This window comes from Grammomys surdaster, unplaced genomic scaffold (genome assembly GCF_004785775.1).
Source record: "Grammomys surdaster isolate TR1022 unplaced genomic scaffold, NIH_TR_1.0 227, whole genome shotgun sequence".
Lineage (NCBI taxonomy): Eukaryota > Metazoa > Chordata > Mammalia > Rodentia > Muridae > Grammomys > Grammomys surdaster.
Window position 1 is genome coordinate 3,554,139 of NW_021604672.1, and position 20,777 is coordinate 3,574,915.

The window sequence follows — 20,777 nt, forward strand, 5'->3', positions numbered from 1 at the left end:
AAAAAAAAAACACCTCCAGGACACCCACACACACCCAAACCCCAGAAGTAAATAACACCTAAAAAAATGTCACCCTTCACATTTCTTGGCTACATTTTCTGCTCTCACCCAGTTCTTCATGTTTCTGTTCTTTCATGGCCAAGCAGGCGACTGTCCTCACCTCAGCTAGTGCCAAGAGCCAAAGAAGAGGCTAACATGATAGTTGTATCATTGGTACAGATTACCTGGTTCTTGGTGTGTTTGGAATGCTGTAGCCAACTGTCATAGGAACCTAATCTGCAGGCCTTCTGGAGGCTGGCAAGACCAAGATAAAGACACCAACAGTTGACATCCCCTGATAGGATGGAAGGGACAAACCAGCTTTTGGATTTCTCTTTTACAAAGGCCCTAATGCCATTTGTTTAAATGTTTTTACTTATGTATATGATACGTGTGTGTGTGTGTGTGTGTGTGTGTGTGTATGACTTGTATGTGAGAAAGCTTGTCCATGCCACAGTGCACGTGTAGAGGCTAGGAACACTTTAGAGATAGGTCTTTGCCTTCCACCTTGCTTGAGACAGAGGTTCTTTGTTGCATGCCAGTGATAACCCCAGGATAACTGGACTTTGAGCTTCTGGGGGAGTCTCCTGTTTCCTCCCATCTCACCATAGAAGCAAAAATGTATGTATATGTGTGTGTTCATGTATATTTACATATATATATATGTATATATATATATGTTGAAATAAGTGATAAAGCACTATAAATAGTATGAGCATGATCAAATGTTTAAAGTGCCTATACAAATGCATGTAAATATACATACAGAAAACACGTGTGTTCATCCATTTCTCCTATATTGCTTTTTGCATTCCTCTAGAAGAATCGTGCATCATTTTTGCAATAAGAAAAACTGCCAATGGTTTTTTTTTGGTTTTGAAGCACAAAGCTCAGAATTATTCTATACACTTGAACAGGAACCTAGAAATGTAGCTTTAGATTCTTCAGCCCACCAATTTACTGGTTACTGGATCTGTGAAGGCAGACAGGGTCTAAATCCTACTGTTTGAGGGCCTGGCTCTGATTCTGAAGCACGGGCAGCACCAGAGCTACTCGCTGCACCAGGGGTCCATCCTCAGACTCTGAGAGGTTTCCCTTCTCCCCAGTGCTTCCCCGGGCCTTCCTTTCCAATACAGCCTCTGCTGAGGTTGTTTATAGATCCCATCCACTCAGCTTCCCTACAGTCATTCTTACACATGCGTGCTCATGTGTGTGTCTGTGTGTGTGCACATGAGTGTACATATGCATGTGTGTGTGCGTGTATGTGTGTATTTCTACGGGCACTGGCAAATTGGACACTTGGAAGCCCATTGTGAAACTTAGGAAACGTCACAAGCAAGGCATGGGTGTTCATCCTACATGCACATTTTCATTCCTGGGACCAGGCTCACACTCCCTCCTTTGGGAAAGGAGCAGCAGACACAGTGTTTTGAAATGAGAAGGTAACAGACACGGCAGGTACCAAGGCGGTTTTCTGAAAAGACCCTTCAGCGGAGGCTAAGACACTCTATGGACTGGACCTCTCATTTCCCTTAGTATATGAAAAGATTCATTCCATCAGTGAAAACACCTCACACATAACGACTGCAAATATGAGTGCAGCTATAAAGAAAACATTGGTTAGGGAAAGTGATATTAACTAGACTAATTCTGCCTTTTCTTTTCCTCACCTAGTTTTGCTGGTGACTGGAATACATTCAAATAAAGAAACGGCAAAGAAGATTAAAAGGCCCAAACTCAGTAAGTAAAATCCAAATCCCTTTCTGGCACAAGGCTATGACCCCAAGTGGAGAGCGGTCCCACTTACATTAAAGGAAGTGGATGGCGGTATTTGGGCTTGGCCAGGGTTTTTGCTTCTGTGTCAGTTGCTTTACATTTAAATGGTGATATACCATATTTATTACCGACCTCAATCCATAAAACATTTGATATGAGTCCTAATTTTAAAGTAAAAGAAATGTGGCTCCTCTCACAGGAAAACTCCAAATTTACACATAGAACCAGGCAACTGGCTTGCTATGGCTGGTGTCTCAATTCTCTATGTCAGAAGATGGCTAGTGCAAAAGTCCATCAGGGCTTCCTGTTTCCCAGCATGCTTGTCAGAGAGACAGAAAGACCAGGGAAGAAGGAAGAATCCCTTGCCCTCACACCCAACATGGACCTGGTCTACATTTCTCACTGGCTGCAATTTCAGCTGATAAAACCAAATCATTGTATGATTGCATGCAGAACTCCAATGTCTGTGTGTGGATGTTGTGTGTCCATCCACCTTACATCCCAGCTGCCATCGCTTTGATAAACAGACGATCGTGTGGTTTGCAAGTCTTTAGAGCTGGTTTGTAGAAGTAATGTTGAAGAGTTTGAAGCCGTGAACCAGAGGAGAGCTATCGTGCTGTAAGCATAACTTAACAGGATACTCTTGTGGGAGTCTGTAAGATCAGTATGCTGAGGAAAAATATGCATAGTGGAGTCCCAGCTCTTCACAGGGGAATAAGATACTCAGTGGAGAACAGAGACAGAGGTCCTTCACGCATTCCAAGAACTTGAATAAGGGCCAAATGTGAAAGTGATGAAGCAATTTGTTTGGGCAGAAGAAATTTCAAAACAAGACAGTATCAGATAGCATCAGGGTTACTGCTCGATGCTCGTCCCAGTCTGCACTGAGAGAGCAACACGTTAAAGAGAAAGACCCGGAAACCGTGCAGTTTGCCAGGAAGAGGAACCTGAGTGGACAGAAGTTGCAGATATGCAGCTGTAATTGGGAGAGAAGCACTGTGGAGTGGAAACCTCTTGCCCTGCAACCCCACTTAGCAATGTCTTCAGCCTGTTAAAACAAAAATTCATCAGAAAAGACTACTCCTAAACTAGGAATGTCTCTGAAAGCCCTCCCTGCTCCAGTGACTAGGAAAAGTAGTATTTTGTTTGTTTTTGTTTGGGTTTTCTTTTTCTCATTGAGACAGCAAGGCACACAGAGGCTACTATAGCTGTGAGAGGGTTGGGTGGATAGCATCTCTAGCAGGCGGTAAACCTTGGCAACATTGTTCACATGCTGCTGCTGGTTTTGCAAGTAAGTAAAATACAGGAGTGAAGGCTGTGCGGGGTAAATTCCTGGGCCCAGGCAATGTGGCAGGGTTGGAATTCCTACCAAGGCAGCCCTAAAAAGCCATTGCCTGAGATTGGGAATGTGATGCCCAAGTTGCAGTGAAGACCCCAGGATGTTGGGGATCCCAAGATCATGGGACATCTGCCAAGAGAAGCTACGGGCATGGAGTAGGGTTGGCATGTGGTGCACGTGCTGCAAGAGCAGAGCTGGAGGAGAGAGGCGACCTGTGGAGGCCAGATGATTCCATCACTAAAGAGACCCGACGTAGAGCCAAAGAATTTGGTCCTGGTATTCCTTGTAATGCCTCCTCCGTCCTTCTCTTCTGGAATGGGAAATCTTATTCTGAGCCATTATATTTGAAAAGCGTCTAACTTGATTTTGACTTTACAATGGCTCACAGTTAAAAGATTACCATGGATCTCATAAGAAACTGGACTATTGGAAGTGTGAAGAGTTATAAGGACTTTTAAACTTGGACTAAGTATAGTTTGTGTTATGAGATGGCCATGAGTGTAGGGGGCCAAGGGGAAGAATGTTTGGATTGAATGTAAATGTCTCCCATGGGCTAGCATGCTGGAATTCTTCATACTCAGTGTTGGTGCGATTTTGGAAGGTTCTGGAATCTTTAGGTGATAGACACTCTCAGGGGAACTGGGGGACTTGCAAGAAGCCTTGAGAGTTTGTGTGTGTGTGTGTGTGTGTGTGTGTGTGTGTGTGTGTGTGTGTGTGTATGTGTATGTGTGTGTGTGTGTGTGTGAAAGACAGAGACAGAGACACAGAGACAGAGAGACAGAGAGATACAGAGGGAGACAGAGAGCGACAGAGACAGAGAGGCTCTGGTACCACAGTCTCTCTGTCCTCAGCTTTCCATCTATAGACACAGTTTAATCAGCTACCTCACACTCCTTTCCCAGATATCCTGGACTGTACACTCTCAAACTGTAAGCCAAAATAAATGCTCTTCACTGTTGGTGGGACTGGGGTGGGGTGGGAGATGGATTGCTTACTTAGAAACAATGTTCCTCTTCCCCAAAAAATACATCAAAGAAGTATTTAAACAGCTAATGAACAGTGCTTAAGGCTAAAGCCTATAGGACCTTTCATCCATAAAACTGAACAATGTGAATCACTCCTTCCAAAAAAACTTACAGTTTCATTTGCAAAAGGAAATTCATGAAGGTAAGAGAAGTAAACAAATTAATGGATTCTAACATAACTTTTAGGCTTTGCTTAATCTTTGAACTTGTTTGTAAATTACACATTTTAAACAATCTAACGTCAAAAGAAATAAGATTGTTAACTACAGATAGCATACAAACTACTGTTAAGGCACTTAAGAGGGACTCTGCCCTAAATGAGACTCTTGAATGTGCACTGTCTTCTTAATAAACCCCAACTTCGATTCATACTGACTCCTCATGAAGCTCTTTTCTATGGTGAAGATCAAGATTTGGCTGTATCTGAGTGGAAGTCCCTAGAAAGAACTCAGCAGGCTGTACAGGCAGCAGGACTGGGGCATTCCCCAGCCCCACTGAAGCTCTGGGTTCAGGAGGTAAATCACAGAAATGCCTGGAGAATATCACACTCACACATTGAAAAGGAAATTTTATTTTGGGCATATCAATTAAGATCAGCTGGAAAAATCCAAAATTTACATGAAACTGAATCTCTTTCCCTTTAGTAAAATCAAGCTGTAATTTGATGGAAGCTCCAGAATTTTGGATTATACTTCTGCCATTTTTGATGTGGCTCCCAATGGTCCAAAATGGCTGCCTTGCCTTCATTGCATTCCGATCAACAAGGAATGAAGAAGGCTCATACTAGTTCTCTTCTCTCTCTCTCTCTCTCCTACACACACACACACACACACACACACACACACACACACACACACTATCCAGAAAGTTAAATAGAATACCTCTACTTAAGTGCCACTAGGGTCAGTAAGGAACAGAGAAAATGTCTTAATTGCCAGCACACAAGCTCTTTACTGAAGGCAAGGGATTCTCTTCCTGGGAGGAGGGAAGGACACGGTGGATGTTGGGAAATAGCTAGCACAGCAGGACACAGATGGGGAATGGTGCACTGTGAGCCCACTGGGATCTCTGGACCCAGAAATGAAGGCATGATGGACGTTTATAAGAGACCATAAAACAAAGGCTTTAGACAGAGTCCATGTTCTGTGCTTTCCCCAGCAGAAGCTTTCCTTACAGGCATTAAATTTAAGTGCATTGAAATCAGTGACATTTATAATTTGAAAGGAAAGAAAGAAATTTGCTTCATACAGCCACACCTTTCTAGGTTTTCTCAAAAGCTACCATGTGGGAATTCCAGCTGAAATGAGACCAAAAGAGCATCCATCCACAGACTCTTAGGTTACAATACTAAAAAGGAGTCAGGCGTTTATTTATCCCTGTTAGGACCAAGAGCCAAGAGGAACAGGATTGGGGCAGAAGCATGTTCAAAACAGTGATTGGGTTAATATGGAGACAAATGCACACCCAAGTGTGGATTCCTTTGGGCTATTTCCAGTATCTTCATTAACTCTGATACAAAAATCATGAAAGGCTCCATGATTGCCATGACAACAGTTCTCAGTGACTATGAAAGTCTGCGCTAGTTGACCCAAGGGCAAGCCCCCTGGAGAGATCTCAGATGGATTGAATTTCTGATACGCTAAATTCTAGTTTTGTTCTCAAAATCTCCCTCGTGATGCAGCACATTTGAATCAATAAATGCCTGAAGTATTTTCTCTAATTAGAAACTCTAGCACAATCATTAAATAAGGGAGGAAAAAGATGCAATGGATGTAATAGAATATTCCCAAGCCAGGGACATATCTGATTCTTGACCTCAGGAGTATTTGAAAATTATAGTCTATAGCTGGAGGACAGAGTAATTTTCATTTTTCCAATTGTTGTCTGCAGCTGGACTAGGTAACTTATGGCAGGGAAGGCCCAGCATTCAAGTATCCAGCAAGGAAATTACCAGGGGCCAGCTAAGCACCAAGCCTGGTGTTAGATACCCAGAGACAACTGGACTCAAGACACACTCTTTACCTCTGCAGAGTTCACAACCCAAGCAGGAAGATAAGTGAAAGGCAAGCCTACCACACCTTAGAGTGCTGAGACTATGAAGGACAGACTGTGTACAGAAGAATGATGGTCCTACTCTGATAAAATCCAAGAGGGTGTGGTATTACAAACAGGGTCAGAGGACATGCTCAAGACAGGAAGATTAAAAAGAGCTTTAAAAGTTGGCCAAACGTAGCAATGCATGCTTATATCCCCAGCCCTTTGGAAACTGAGGCAGATGAATCATGAGTTCACAGCTAATCAGAACTACATAACAAGATCCCATCCCAGTCCCCCAAAATTTTTAAAAGAAAACATTCAGTTTGGCTGAAAAATTCAGAGTGAATTAAAGGTGTTCAGGTGGATGGCGGAGAATTGGCCGTAGTGAACGGCAAAGGAAGGGCTTCACTACTGTGTGGAATCTGGACTTCATCATGAGGCAATGGGGAGTATCTTGGAGCAGGTTGTTTTGTTTGCAATTAGCAGAAATCCAAGCCCAATTTGTTTAAGTAGAAAAGAGGATTTGGACAGGACCTGGAGTAATTCACAGAAACCAAGGCAGGAAGCACAGCTGGTGTTCCCTGGGACTGGTTCCCAGATGGAAAGGCCACAAGAACCAAATCAAAGAGCCAACACCTCTGCCTGTCTCTCTACATCTGCATCTCCCTCCTACCTCTCTCCCCCCACCCCCACTTCCCTTAATCTCTCTTCTGGTCCCATTCTGGGAGAGAGCATTGAATTACATCCATCTAAGCTGGCGGGGATCTGTCCTCATCAGGATAGTGTCGTTCTCAAAGGAGACAAGATTGGGCAAGTTTGCACTAGGAAGATGAAATACCCCTGCCAGCCACTGTAATGTTGAATGCCAGAATATGAAGGGAGAAGACAGAAGACAGCCAGCTAGTGAGCAGACATGACATGTCCACGTGTACATGGGTAGACAGATGGACATGTTTACACATATCTGGGCAGTCGATGGCCAAGTGGAAGACAGAAGCATGTTTTCACATCTCGTGGAGAGGTTATTAGATGCAACTGTGCTTGTCTTCTGTGTTCTATGTGGACCTCATTGTATAGGTGTCAAAGGATCCCAATGCCTAAGGAGGCACTGAACCATGAAGTCAGAATGTTAACCTTTTTCCTTGGTTTAAATATAGACCAAGAGTTGACCTACAATGACCTATTTTACCGACCTATAATATATTCAAGAAGGCATTCTTTCAAAGAGAACAGAGGTAGAGGCCTTCTTCCATGTCACTAAACAAAGAAATCCTGACCATCTTACATTTATGGTTGAGAACTTAGAACCTATCTTACCGGGGGTGCTTGGATTTTTTAAATGCAGAATAATAGGATTGGGGCTTTGAACACACTGCATAGGGCACAGTGGGAGAGCAGATGAAAGTTCTCAAAATTATAAGACCAGCATTATCAACATCAACTGAGTCCTTTGTCCTACCAATTCTAGTCCTGCTGAATCAGAAACTACAGGGGAACTCCAGAAATCTGTGGTTTGATGAGCAAAGGGATTCTGACAGGCTTCATACCATTGAGAGTCTGTGTGTGAGAGGCCGAGACAAGGCCAGTGCTTCTGTAGGTATGAATGTGAGGCTATCTAGATAGGTCCTCTATAGTTCCCTCTGTCCTCCTCTCTTCTGGTAGCCTTCATGTTTCACTGGTGATTTTTTTTTAAGACCAAAAATCTTTGCATCCCAAAGAGTTGAAATTTCAATGAGGAGGCCATTTGTTAGTGTTGGTCATCTGGCCATCTTCAGGTACTTCCAAAACACCAAATGTTATCCTAGACTCCTGAGGCTCAAGTGCTCAGAACCTCTACTAGTTGTCAAAAACAGATATTAAACTCTAGCTAGGTGGACTGACACATGGCAGGGAGCAGGGGGACAGAGGAAAGCTGTTGCTTGGCAACAGGATGGGGGATAGAGGAACGAGAGCTGACCAAGTGGGAAGCAAAGTAAGAAGAAGAGATGTAGAGAAAGAGAAGCCTGTGTAGCTTCCCTTAGTTTGGGCTGCAACTGCTGGCATACCAGTGCATCTATTCTGCCTACTCACAGGCTTGTCACTGCTTTGGTGAGGAGCTCTCCTCTCTTCCCTACCAGCCGTGATTTTTTCATTTCTTTTTCTTCTCATTCTTATGTCCTTTCCACCTCTTTGGCTGACCCATGGTCTCCAGTTGTTCTCATAGATCTTCCTGACTTTCACTGGGAACCCTTTGGAGCTAGAATTCAGTACTGAAGACAATCTGATAGGAAGGCTCCTCAGAAGGAGAACAGAGATAGAATAAGCAATAGAGTCTCACAGACCCTCCTCAGCCTCATAGGTGAGCATTCATTCCAAGTCAGTGGTTAGCTTTCATATGAATAGTTGCATTTGATAGAATTTTTATCCCAAGGAGTTTGGCTTATTACTTGACTTTCTAAATCAAATCAAGTCTGACTCCAAACTGGCAGTCATGGAGGTCGAGAGTGGGCTTGGAATTCAAATTCCATATTTACAGAGGTTTCCTCGCTCCACTGCTGCAGCCCCTATAACATTAGGGAGACTGTACAGGTGGCTTAGAGCCCAAGCCTGTCTTCAGTGGAAGGTGGGTAGCTCACTGTTTCCTAAACATGAGATCTTGGCAGAAATGTGGAAGCTTTGTATGTAATGCATCTCCCTAGGAGACATCATACAAGGCGCTGCTCTGAGACAGTGCTCCCCTAAATGCTACTCCGTAATAGGAGCATTTCCCCCAGGGGAACTTACTGACCCACTCAGCCTTGGAGCACTGGTTTTGGTCTTGGGTTTGGTTTTGTTTCCTCTCCATCACTTTTGAGCAGAAAGAAGCCAATTCCTTCAAATAAGAGGATTTGGAGATAGTAATTTTCAAAACACAGAGGGACGGTTGTCTTTGGGCCACTCTGTGCTCTGTGCTGCCCAAGAGGTAAGAGCACATAAAAGCCTGGCTACTGTCTTAGAATACTAGAAAGGAAAAATTATGTATACAGAGAATTAGCATGTTGGCGACTCAATAAATTAACTTTCTGTATGTAGTCCAAGGTAAAGTTTGCCTTACTGTACTAATGGGAGTTTTAACACTTTATTCTTAGAGGTGACTTTTTTCAAGGCTCTCATTTTCCTGGTACATTTTGAAGCTATAAATCTAATCCGACCCAGAGGCACCTTCGTGGTAGGTTCAGTCAGCAGGAGCCTGCTGAAGCAGCTTCTAACAAATCGCCCAAGTGCGGCTCCATTTCTCTTGATTTTTGAAGGCTACAAATAATGACAGAGTGGTTGTGGATTGTGAGACTAACTTCATTTATGTGTAGGTTATGCATGTGAAACAAGCCTGTTTCTCAACACATAAGCATTTCAGCCCTACTATAATAAACCCATCTTATGCCTCCACATAAATTATGGCCACCAAAGGCCCTAGAACAATCTGTACCTGGCAGAACGTCTGTGCTGGAGGCAGAATAGGTTTTTAAGTTGTAAAATCTCATCAGAAGATTTTTCCACACATGAAGGAGCCCCAGCAGTGCTTCAGAAATGCTGAGCTTAAGTAAAGCATTGTCAGGATAGACTACATTCCACAGGTGATGGCCACTCCAGTTGACAAAACATGGCACGGCACTGGTTATCTGTTTAGAATGCTCAGACTTCAGCAAGCATCCAATCTCACACTAATCAAAATGAAAATACACCCTTCTCTCCTCCAAAAAATATGAGAAAAGCTTCCCTGGCCCCAGTGCCCTTCTCTAGCACATACTTAAAACTAGGTTGGATGCCTCCTGTGTGTGTCATACACCCTCTGAGTCTTACCACATATTATTTTAAGCATTTTAATATAGTCTGTCTTCCCAACAAGGCCAAAAGTACCAAGAATATATAATTAGTGCCTCATTAGGTAATTGTCAGATGGGTACACAGACAAACGAACAACAGAAACCACCATAAAATAAAATATGGTAAAGGCTACATTGAGAATAACAAACTAGGAGTCTACAATAGGATTCTTAGCGGTTTCACAAAATAAAATTCAAAACAAGACATGAAAAACAAGAATTTTATAGGCAGAGGGAGGTCTGGGAGCTGACTAACTGCACTGAGCTGATTTCATGGAGAGTAAATGTGGGATGAGGTCAGGAGACAATGGGCAGGCAGGGCAGGCTCTAAGGGTAGGGAAGTCCTGGGGTGCAAGGGAAAAGTGGGTCAGAGCCCATCAGGCAGGTGCTATTTCAAGAAGTTGTCATTTCCTCATGGTGGCTGAAGTACAGATAGTCCTGAGGGGTTTCTGATCGGGAAATTTACTCAATGGAGACAACAATCAGCAAAGGGAAGAAGATGCTCTCCACCGACATGCAGAAACCTCATTCTGAAATAGTTCCATTACACTGGACTCTGTTGAAATAGGCTTAACTTGGGGTGAAATGTACAACCTTTAGTCTATACATCCACTCCAGTCAGTCAATCCTAACACCTTGTTTGTGAGGTATGGGAAAACTTTAGCAATCAACCTTTCGAGGATGGAAGCTTTCCAGACACTCTCCTTTGAGCATGAAGAAGTCATTGTTCTGGGACTTGGTTGTTCAGTTCCTTAGACACGGATGAAGACAAGCACAGGTCTTTGGGTGAAGGATTTGGTAGAAGAGGCACGAAGGTTCTTGGGCAGATTCCCATATAGCAACTTGTAATTCATCTTCGATATTTGCTCCTTTCTGAGACACCTGGTACCAATGCTGGTTATTCTCTACACAGATTGCCATGTGTACCTTTTCTCAGATTATGAGGAAGACAAATTACATTTCTAGACTTCTTTGTGATGTGAGGATAGGAAGAAAGCTGAAACTCTCTGCTGTAGACTTTCAGTGAAGTAAACTCTAACGTGACCAGTTCTTAGAGATAACATAAAAACAACATAAGGAAAACTGCACTAGCGAGTTGTCTTGCAGGTGGTGGGAAGAATATACAGAAGCAGGAGTATGTGCATGCATGCACACTGGTACATACAATAATACAGTTATTGTATTTGTCTTATATTCACCCGCTAGTAGCTGCTAATGACATTTGGATTCAGAAAGGCCTGGAAGGTTACACTAGACAAGTAATGGCTTATTTAACTTCAGTTGTGGAAGAGGCAGCCAAACTAAACCAACAGAACCTGGCTTTATAGCTGGAAGGGCCGGATCTTGACTCTGGCCCTGCTTGTAAGCATGTGCAGTCAGCTTACTTCTTGGGAAAATAAAGATGACATGTCTTTCATGCTCTGGTAAGAATAATGTAAAGGGGTTTGTACTTGGGCCCCTTGTCAACTCAAGTAGGATATGGTTAGTCATAAACGGTGACAGCCATCCCAAAGCTATATTGCCACAGGTAAACTGCAGATACCTTGTCACTCCACCATGAGGATGGAGACAGGTCCTCAACCTGGAAGGAAGCAATGATGAGAACAACTCATTCACTCTTTAAAGGAGGTAAAGTTTGAACATGTCTTGATGTACTTGAAGTACCTTTTGCTAATTGGGGTGCCACAGACCTCTAACTTCATCACTTGAGAGGCAAAGGCAGGAAGGTCTCAATGAGTTCTAGACCAGCCAAGTTTGCATAGCGAGTTGAGGCCAGCAAAAAAATACAATAAAGAAACAAAGAAACAAGACAAGTTTTTAGATTGTCTTTCAAATGATTTTCATTACATATCTGTCTCCCCTCCAACTGCCTCTTATGTAGATTCTTCTTGACAAATCTCTTAAGACCAAGGGTCTCCAATGCTGTACACTTTCAGTAGAAGCCTAGCTCCTCTGAGTGTAGGGTAGAATTAGATTCAGACTTGTGGGGTTCAGATTCAGCCCATCCACTGACCAGCTGTAATTTCTAAATTTAGAACATCATCAGATATTAGCTGGGTCTCTTATTCCTCAGACATTAGGCAAAAGCAATGTTGTACCCATTTTTTTTAACAGTCTGGAACTCTTCCCCTGGCTTCTGCAGAAATCTGAGGCTTGTGTCCTTATAATTGTCTCTGTTTCGACCTTCTTGTGTTCCTGTGGCCCTCCTGTCCTGTTCCCCAATGCAGCTCAGTTCTACTATAGCCTCCAAAAAGGAACTCTCCTGTAACTGACATTTTGTCATACCCTGACCCACTACTCTAGATTTCCAAAGCCCAACAGTGGGCTCCTCCTCATGGAGGAGATCTTCCAGGACCTCATGCTTCCTGCCCCTCTGTCTCCCTCACATTCCGCCCTCATACAACCATACTGCAGGTCACTGTACAGTGTCTCCTTCTTCTTCCCTGTCAGAACAATACATCCCCCTCCAACAAGCCCTCCATGGTTCAGTAGGCTTGTCAATACCTTTTTTCCCCTCTATAATGAGTATTACACAGCCCCAGAAAGACCTCTAGTGGAGATACAGGTGCTGCATTGACCATGACAAGGCTGTGAACTTGCAAAGATCCCGTGTGGTTTGGCCCTCTCTGGCATCTCCTCCCTCACCTTGCTCCAGACCCCCAGGCATTTTCATGTTCTCCAAACCACAGAGACTATTTCTACATCAAAGTCTTAACCCTGGTTTCGTTCCCTTAGACCTTTGCTGACTGGAGTCTTCTCACCATCCATGTAGCTGTGGTAAGAGTTTAAGCAGAAGGGCAGGGGTTTAATCCCTCCATCCCTTGCAGCCCAGGAGTCTGGACCCTAGTCCAGGGGCAGGAGGAAGTCACTTAGGAGTGTTCAACGGGAAAACGGTAAAGTCTGATTACATTTTTTTTTTTAAGATCTCACCACACTGTTCATGAAGAAAGGGTTGGGATAAAGGGTAGGGCTAGCACAAGAAAAAAAAAATGCAAGGATAGTAGGCAATTAAATTAGCAGTCCAGGCATGAAATTCGTCTTGAACCAGGGTTGGTATAGAAAGAAATAGAAGAACCAGAAGTTTAAAAAAAAATCCCTGCTCTCTTGAAGTTTATATTCTAGAACTAAAACCTTGAAAATGTGATAGTGGTAGACAGATGGGTGTTGTTCAGGTGTGGGCAGTGACTTCAAGATTGCTCGCATTAAAAAAGTGAAGTCCAGCATTGGCCAGCCCAGGGTTCCTTTAGAAGAGATTGTAAAAAAAAAGCCTCAATGATCTTTAACTTTTCCTTAAAGACAACAAAAAAGAAAAATGACTGAGAATTTTTGGGCAGATTCAAGATAATCAAAAACTGTTTAAGACAATTAAAAGAAAAAATTTCAAGAGAAGTCTTTCCCAAAGAAAAAACTATGCATGACCTGTTCACTGGGGGGTCAGGACCAAGAAAGACACTCTTGTCTTCAACTTGATGTCCTTTTTATTTCATTAAACTAATAAATTTTTGTGTAATTTTCTTTAAAGTACAGTTTTAAGCTGGTTGAATACTGCAGTCCAATAAAGCAAAGCCTGATGTTAAACCTTTTCATGCATAAGCTCTTTTATGTTGTAGTAATTCTTCCTCATTAGCAGCCATGAAGCAAGCTTACCAAGGCTTTCTGTAATTAAGAAGGAATTTTATCCAGGCAGTAGCGTGGTTTTTCCAGGATTTCGGAAAAGATGAGCAGTGAATAAGAAGCCTATGTGTGCTCTGGTTTGGCCTGCCAGACACCTGGCTCATTGGTACCGCACCTATCAGTGCAGGCGGGAGGCCCATACACAGCACGAACACTTGCAGTGCTCTAAAGATTTTTGGTTTGTTTTGCTTTGCTTTTGAGATAGGGTCTCCCTGGGTACTTTAGGCTGGCCTCTCCAGTGCAATCTTCTTATCCCTGCCTCCTGAGTTCAGGGGTTCCAGGTGTGCACCACCATGCCAGGCTTCCTCCGCTAAGGTGGAAATCGCACTTTAAACTACTGGCTCAGACCATCAGTTTTCTGTTCTGAAATGGGACATCTATGATAACACTGGTGACATACAGGCCTCATAAACCCTGTGAAGCAGTGGTTCTCAACCTGTGGGTTACGACCCCTTGGGAGTTCATACCAGATAACATGTATATCAGATTTTTTTTATATTATGATTCATAACAATAGCAAAATTATAGTTATGAAGTAGCAACGAAACAATTTTATGGTTAGGGGTCACTACAACATGTAGAACTGCATTAAAGGGTTGTAGCATTAGGAAGGTTGAGAACCACTGATGGATAGGAACCTGACAGCGATACCTACTCGGTTTGCACTCTGTCCTCTTTCCCCCATGACTGATTCCAAAGGCCTCTGGGAAGTAATTCTCAGCTAACACTGGGATGCTAAGGTATGGAAGTGATAGTGGCTATTGGAAGCAAGGTAGCCGTGAGGACCCATCAGAAGCAGCTGGGGAGAAAACGACCCCGGAAGCAGAGTGCATGGCCAGGCCTGCTCCAGACCATGGTGCTGCTGAAGCATCTCGGGATGCATCTCTGGACATTGGCAGCTTCGGTAGGTTTGCCCCATTTGATTTTTCTTCCCTTTAAAGAAATCTACATCATGTATTTTGTGGATAAACTTCAGAGTTAAGAATAAGAAAGTATGAAAACAATGCAAACTGTGTTGTGATGGTAAAACTCACAATGCAAAGATAAGACATTTCATCTGTCCCCAAGTACAGACAGGGAGGATTCACTGATGGTTACAGGAAAACAGATCTCTGCACAAGCAACCGGAAGAATACTATGAAGAAATTAAAAAAAAACATGATATTCATATACTCAAAGAATTGCTGTCAGAAAAAATACAAAATGACTTGCTTTTTCCTGGCTGGACACTGACTACCCTTTCCAATGATCTTGGCAATTACTCTTGGCAAAATTTAATTAGCTCACTTTCTCTGGCTTAATTTTCTGTATAAATGTAACAACTATTTGACCTTTAGCCACACTTCGCCATTGCTCCTTGTTTCTGAGCAGCACGCGAGCATCTGCGCCTCATTTGTTTCATCCTCTGGGACAAAATGACTTCAGCTAACCGGGTTCTGTACAGACAAGACACTGTGTTTGAAATACTTCCTAGGCGAGGGGGGAGAGGGGGAGGGAGAAAGGGAGAGAGAGAGAGAGGGAGAGGAGGGAGACAGAGAGAAACCAAATGTACCTCAAAGAAAAACTTGATTCAAAGGATGTAAAACACCCCATGGGGCATTTCCATTTGTGTTCCAAGCTGTAGATTTCATGAAAGATCCTGCAGCACTGTACTGTGCACACCCTGAACACACACCCTGAACACTCATCCAATAACTTTCCAGATTTGGTTTCACTTATTCCTTGGATCCAGAAGATCCAAAATCTCAGAGTGCCGAGGTGTCATCAGAATGTAATCCCAACTCACTGGGTTTGCTATTTCTTATTTCAAATAACTAAGGCCAAGAAGTCTGCTCTCGTCTTTACTTCTAAAGGAGGAGATGCATTTGGGAATAATCTGGGGGGGAGGGGGGGGGAATGGGAGTTGAACGTACCGTTTACACCCAGGGATCCAGCAACGAGCTAATCTGAGAAGAGACTAAGCTGGCATCTTCTGTCCCCAAATTGCCTTTTAAAAATTATACACTCTAAGACTCAAAAGAGTAAGCACAGCCTTGGGTATCAGAGTGTAAAGAACAAAAGGTTAAAAAGAAGTAACTTTGGTAAGGAGGATGGAACTAAAAGTTTTAAGCATAGAGCTCCTGTTCTTAACGTAGACCACAAATTGCTTAAGCCTGTGATCAAGCTCAACCCTGGCTCCCAGGAGGAGCGCCATGCTGGCCTAGCCCTGAGTGGCAAAGCTTATGGGAGGGGTGTGTGGGGAAAAGGCGGGGGTTTAACTTCCGTTCTCTCTTCAACTTGAATGAAATGTAACTGCTCATTCGGTTACACTAGGGTTAAGCGGAGGGATGGGGGAAGTGTGCGTGCTTTCGGATACAGATGGAAACCATTAACAACTCCGTGAGCATCTCAGTAACTCAGAGGGTGGGTGGCCTGGCAAAGCTCCTGGATCTCTGAGTGTAATCACCAGCTCTTAGCACTGGGAGGGGTTTAACTTCCACCTCCCACCCAGGACAGAAACCCCTTACAACTGTTCTGTTCGCACACTTCCACCAAAGGCCTGTTCATCGCTTCATGTGAGCAATCCATTCCTACCACGGAAACATCAATTCCTAGAAAGTTCTTGGCAAATTTACCTCTATAGAAAGTTCACCCTTGCAGCTCAGCCCTCTGGTGCCGCAGTTCATGACAGCGCTGCTTGTAGAGACAATGGACCCTGGCCTCTGAGTTTTCCCTTCTAGAGGCTAAATGACCCTCTCTTGTCCATCTTGACTCCCAGTTAGCGTTTGCCAGCATCCATGTGAACCTGCTCGTGGTGAACTATGTTTATGTTCTAGAATCATGTTTGGACTCTTTCTAAAGAACTGGTCCCAGAACTGAACACATTCCTAGCTAGCTACAGAGTCACCTGAGGCAGGCTTGCATGTTGCTTACTTGTGACAGAGTCTCACTAGGTAGCCTTGGCTGGCCTGGCACTTCTTATGTAGATTAAGGAGGTGGAAGGACCCACTAGTCTCTGCTTCCTGATTAAAGGAGTGAGCCAACACAACACACCTTTGGGGTGAGCTTCTTAAACTCCCACACACAAACCTTTGGGATCAGAAATTTTCATGCTACTTGAGTATACTGATGTATAAAATAGATATATACATAATATACTTACTAATATTCATAAAAATTATCTTAGAGCCATCCTTTGGTATTCATCTAACTATCATTTATTAAGCAAATTTACATGTTAATGAGAGAAATATGCTTATCTAATTTTTACACTTAAAAAAGTAAATCATAGCTAAATATTTGATATCGTAGAGAACCTTCAATATTTTGCAGAGTTGACCAACATTTGAATTTTAAATCATTTATACTGAGAGCTCTGTTTCATGTAAACATGCAGTCCTGTGGCTTGGAGAGATGATTTGGCAATTGAGGGTCCCAGCTGCTCAATCACGGGGACCTGAGTTTGGTTCCCAGCACATACACCAAGTGTCTCACGGTCACCTCTAAGTCCAACCAAGGGACCCAATACCCTCTTCTGACCTCCTCAGACATTTGAAAACATGTATGCATATATACATACATAGACATGTGATTTCCTGCCTGCACATATAAATAAAATAAAACTTTTATCTACTTTTTCTCCCTACCACCCAACTTCATGTTCTTTCTCTCTTTTGGTTTTTTGAGAGAAATCTCATGGTGTAAAACAGATTAGCCTTGAACTCACAAAACTGTGCAGCGCACAGCTTAAGGAATCCTCACTTGGGAGGAGGTGGTTTTCTTTTTTTGAGGGAGGAAAATATTTGCAGAAAGGAAGGATCCGACTCTTTTTCAGACATTGTCTACAAAATATGTTTTTCGCCTTATCCTCGGGCACGGTTTCTGCTCCAGAAAGCCTCCCTGTAGCTGTGACAAGGAGAAAGAAGGAGACAAGAACGGATGCACTCTCCTGGATGCTCAAGGGAGTACAATCCTTTCAAGCATAGAGGCAAATGATGGGTCCTATTGTGACTCAACATCCAGCCCAAAGAAATCCTCTGGGACAAAAACAAAACGGTGGCTTTGAATATAACGTCCTCTACGAGGACACCGAATCTCAGTTATCTGGGCCTCACCAGTCCAGACTCTACTTGTTTGCCTTCCCTGCTTCCCTTGGGAGTTTTCTCTTCCTGTCATAACCACAGAGCATCTGTCTTCTCCTCCCATTGATTCCAGAGCACATCTTGATCTTGGAATCTTAATCTGGACCTTTTTCCCAGAATTATTTTCAATTAATTTTCCAAACAAGAACAGGAGTCAGCCTTTATGTTTTTCCCCCTTTTAGCATGTTAAATGCAATAGATGTCATTATTCTTATGGTCTGAGGAATGTCCTTGCTCCGTCTTTACCTTCATTATATGGAAGGGACACAGGGCCAGTTCAATTTCGACTTTTCACAGATTAAGTAAATGAATACATACAACTTGACCTGTGGTGTCACCTCATCTGTAAACTGACACAGCAGGGGTAATTTTGACCTCATTCTGTATTCCCAGCTGTGCCTCAGATCAACTGTGATGTCAAAGCTGGGAAGATCATCAATCCTGAGTTCATGGTGAAATGTCCAGCGGGTTGTCAAGACCCCAAATACCATGTTTATGGCACTGGCGTCTACGCGTCTTACTCCAGCGTGTGTGGCGCCGCGATCCACAGGTGGGTGGCTATGACCTATTCAGCACCCAGTGATCAAAGTACTTTGGGAAACTTCTGGTGCAGGGTTGCTGTAATTAGCAAGTAAAAATGTACACATTGAGTTGAGCCTCCTGCATTCCACTTGCAAATTTGTCCCAGAAGTCACTCGTGACCCTGTGTCTCTTTTCCTAGCACTGTTAGAAAAACTGACTTATCATTCCCCCCCCACACACACCTTATTTATTTTAAATTTTATTATTTTTAAAAAATTGCAAATAAAAGAGCAAAATCGCATACCGAAATTAGCCAGATCCCAAAACTTCACAGTTCTGTAAGCATCCGTACAGTGAGAACAGTCATGGGGAATAGAACCATGAAGCGTCATATCAGATTCTATACTCTCACTATTGAACATATCCCCATATCCACCACCCAACATGAGACTTCATATTCTGAATCTAGCCAGTAATATCTGGACACATGGGTCCAACATAACCTGTAGAGAAGAAAACAAGAAAGGCTAAATATTAGCATTTGAGGCAGACAATAAATGTGAGTCGTGGAAATGACCATAAAGGTAAGCTTCCCCTTCCCCTTGGTGAGGAAGGAGGAATTGAATTCCTTCATGATCAGGGCAAATAAATAAATAAATAAATAAATAAAGTTCTTGATCCTTTATAACACTTTTTTTACTATGTGCAAAAAAAAAAAAAATTGTTAGGAATGACCCGGAGTTTGAAGGGGGAAATATCTATCAGAATTGTGGTGATGGACCAGAGACAGAAAGGGGTGGCAGGTGGCACCGCTTGCCCAGTTGTCATTTTGGGATTGGAGGAGGACTATAGGAGGCATGGCATGCTTTGAACTCAGTCACAGCTCAAATGAAAAAGCGAACGGCAAAATGACCTTCACAGGATGCTCAGACGTCTCTTCCTCAGACTGAGAGCCAAACACGAGGAGATGTGTGTTTGTTTAATGTCTTTGGTGATCAAGTTAACACGCATATGGCAAACACTTTCCCCGATACCATACTTATTCACCACAATTCCCCTGTGAAGGACCTATTGTTATTAGACACATCTTCAAGATAAAGACATGGCCAGCTGTGGTTGTGTGAACCTGAAACCCAGCATTTGGGAGACAGGAGAATCTGCAGTCCTAGGTTAACTTCTATTGCATACCAGCCTGAGCTACATGAAACCCTGTCTTCAAAAACAAATACACAATAAGACAGCAAATGGATAGAGTCTAAACAGGTCTCCTAAAGCATCAGAGTGAGGTATTGTAACCCAGATCTAGCTACATACGACTGTTCGAACTACTGCTGATACAGCCTTGGATACAGGGGCCTGATGCTATATAATGTCTGAATTAGTCAGGCTTCTTTTATCTTTTTACTTTTCTTTGCGTTAATTGGCTGTTCTGTTGAATGAGAGGAGATGGTGATAAAACCCCCTTTGAAGGTAGCTAGTTAGTACACTCTGAAGACTGGAGGAAGCAGACAGAAAACAAAGACAACAGCGAAACATTGTGCATAAGATGCAGTTTAAGAATTACCAGCAGACTGCGTTAGACATGCCTCTCCTTTGTCCATAATGATGGGAAGGAATAAGGTGGAACAGTATTCACTCATCTGAATTCACTGACATCACTCATCTGCTGTTTTTCTTAAGTGGAACAGACCCCAAGAGTAAATTTGACCTCACCACTGACACCATTCAGACGAAAGCAAGTAACCTTCTGACGCTCTGATGTGTTCCTTCTGGCTTTGTTTCAATCCTTCATTTCAACAGTACTGCTAGTGTTCTCATTAGTCAGAAAAGGAATCTGGCGTGATTGGCTAATCCATGCATAGGGGACAGGGAAGGCTCGTGAAGTATGAGTCCTTGCTTGGCTAACTACCTTAGAAAAAAAGAAGGGAGGGAGGGAGGGAGGGAGGGAGGGAGGGAGGGAGGGAAAGAGAAGAAAGGAAAGAAGGAAGGAAAGGAGAGAGGGGGAGAGAAGGAAGGACAGAGGGAGAGAGAGGGAGGGAGGGAAAGAAAAGGAAAAATAAGGGAGGGAGGACTAAAGGAAGAGAGGAAATAAGGAAGAAAAAAAAGAAAAGAAAAAGTTAATATAATTGCTAGCCACTTGCACAGTGACGATCAGAGCTCCTCTATGTTTCTGACTTTTAGTCCAGAGCCCCAGGTCACAGTTTACATAAGAACATAAGGGGCTCAGCCCTACTCAGTGTGTGGAGTGAGGGAGGTGTATGAATTCTTTGCAGGAGTCTTGGCAGGAAAAGGCTTTAAGAAGAAAGGACACATGCCTAAAGAGAAAATCGAGTTCAAGGCCAGCCTGGTCTACAGAGTGAGTTCCAGGACAGCCAGGGCTATACAGAGAAACTCTATCTCA

General features: G+C 43.2%; 1 protein-coding gene across 1 annotated transcript in view; it reads left to right on the forward strand.

The window, feature by feature from the left end:
- The window catches only part of Vit (vitrin), an 89,207-nt gene that overhangs the window by 9,161 nt on the left and 59,269 nt on the right, over positions 1-20,777 (forward strand). Inside the window, exons 2-3 of the mRNA XM_028773420.1 lie at positions 1,714-1,779; positions 18,248-18,404. Of these exons, the coding sequence (XP_028629253.1) occupies positions 1,714-1,779; positions 18,248-18,404 (223 nt within the window). The remainder of the gene's footprint in view (positions 1-1,713; positions 1,780-18,247; positions 18,405-20,777) is intronic.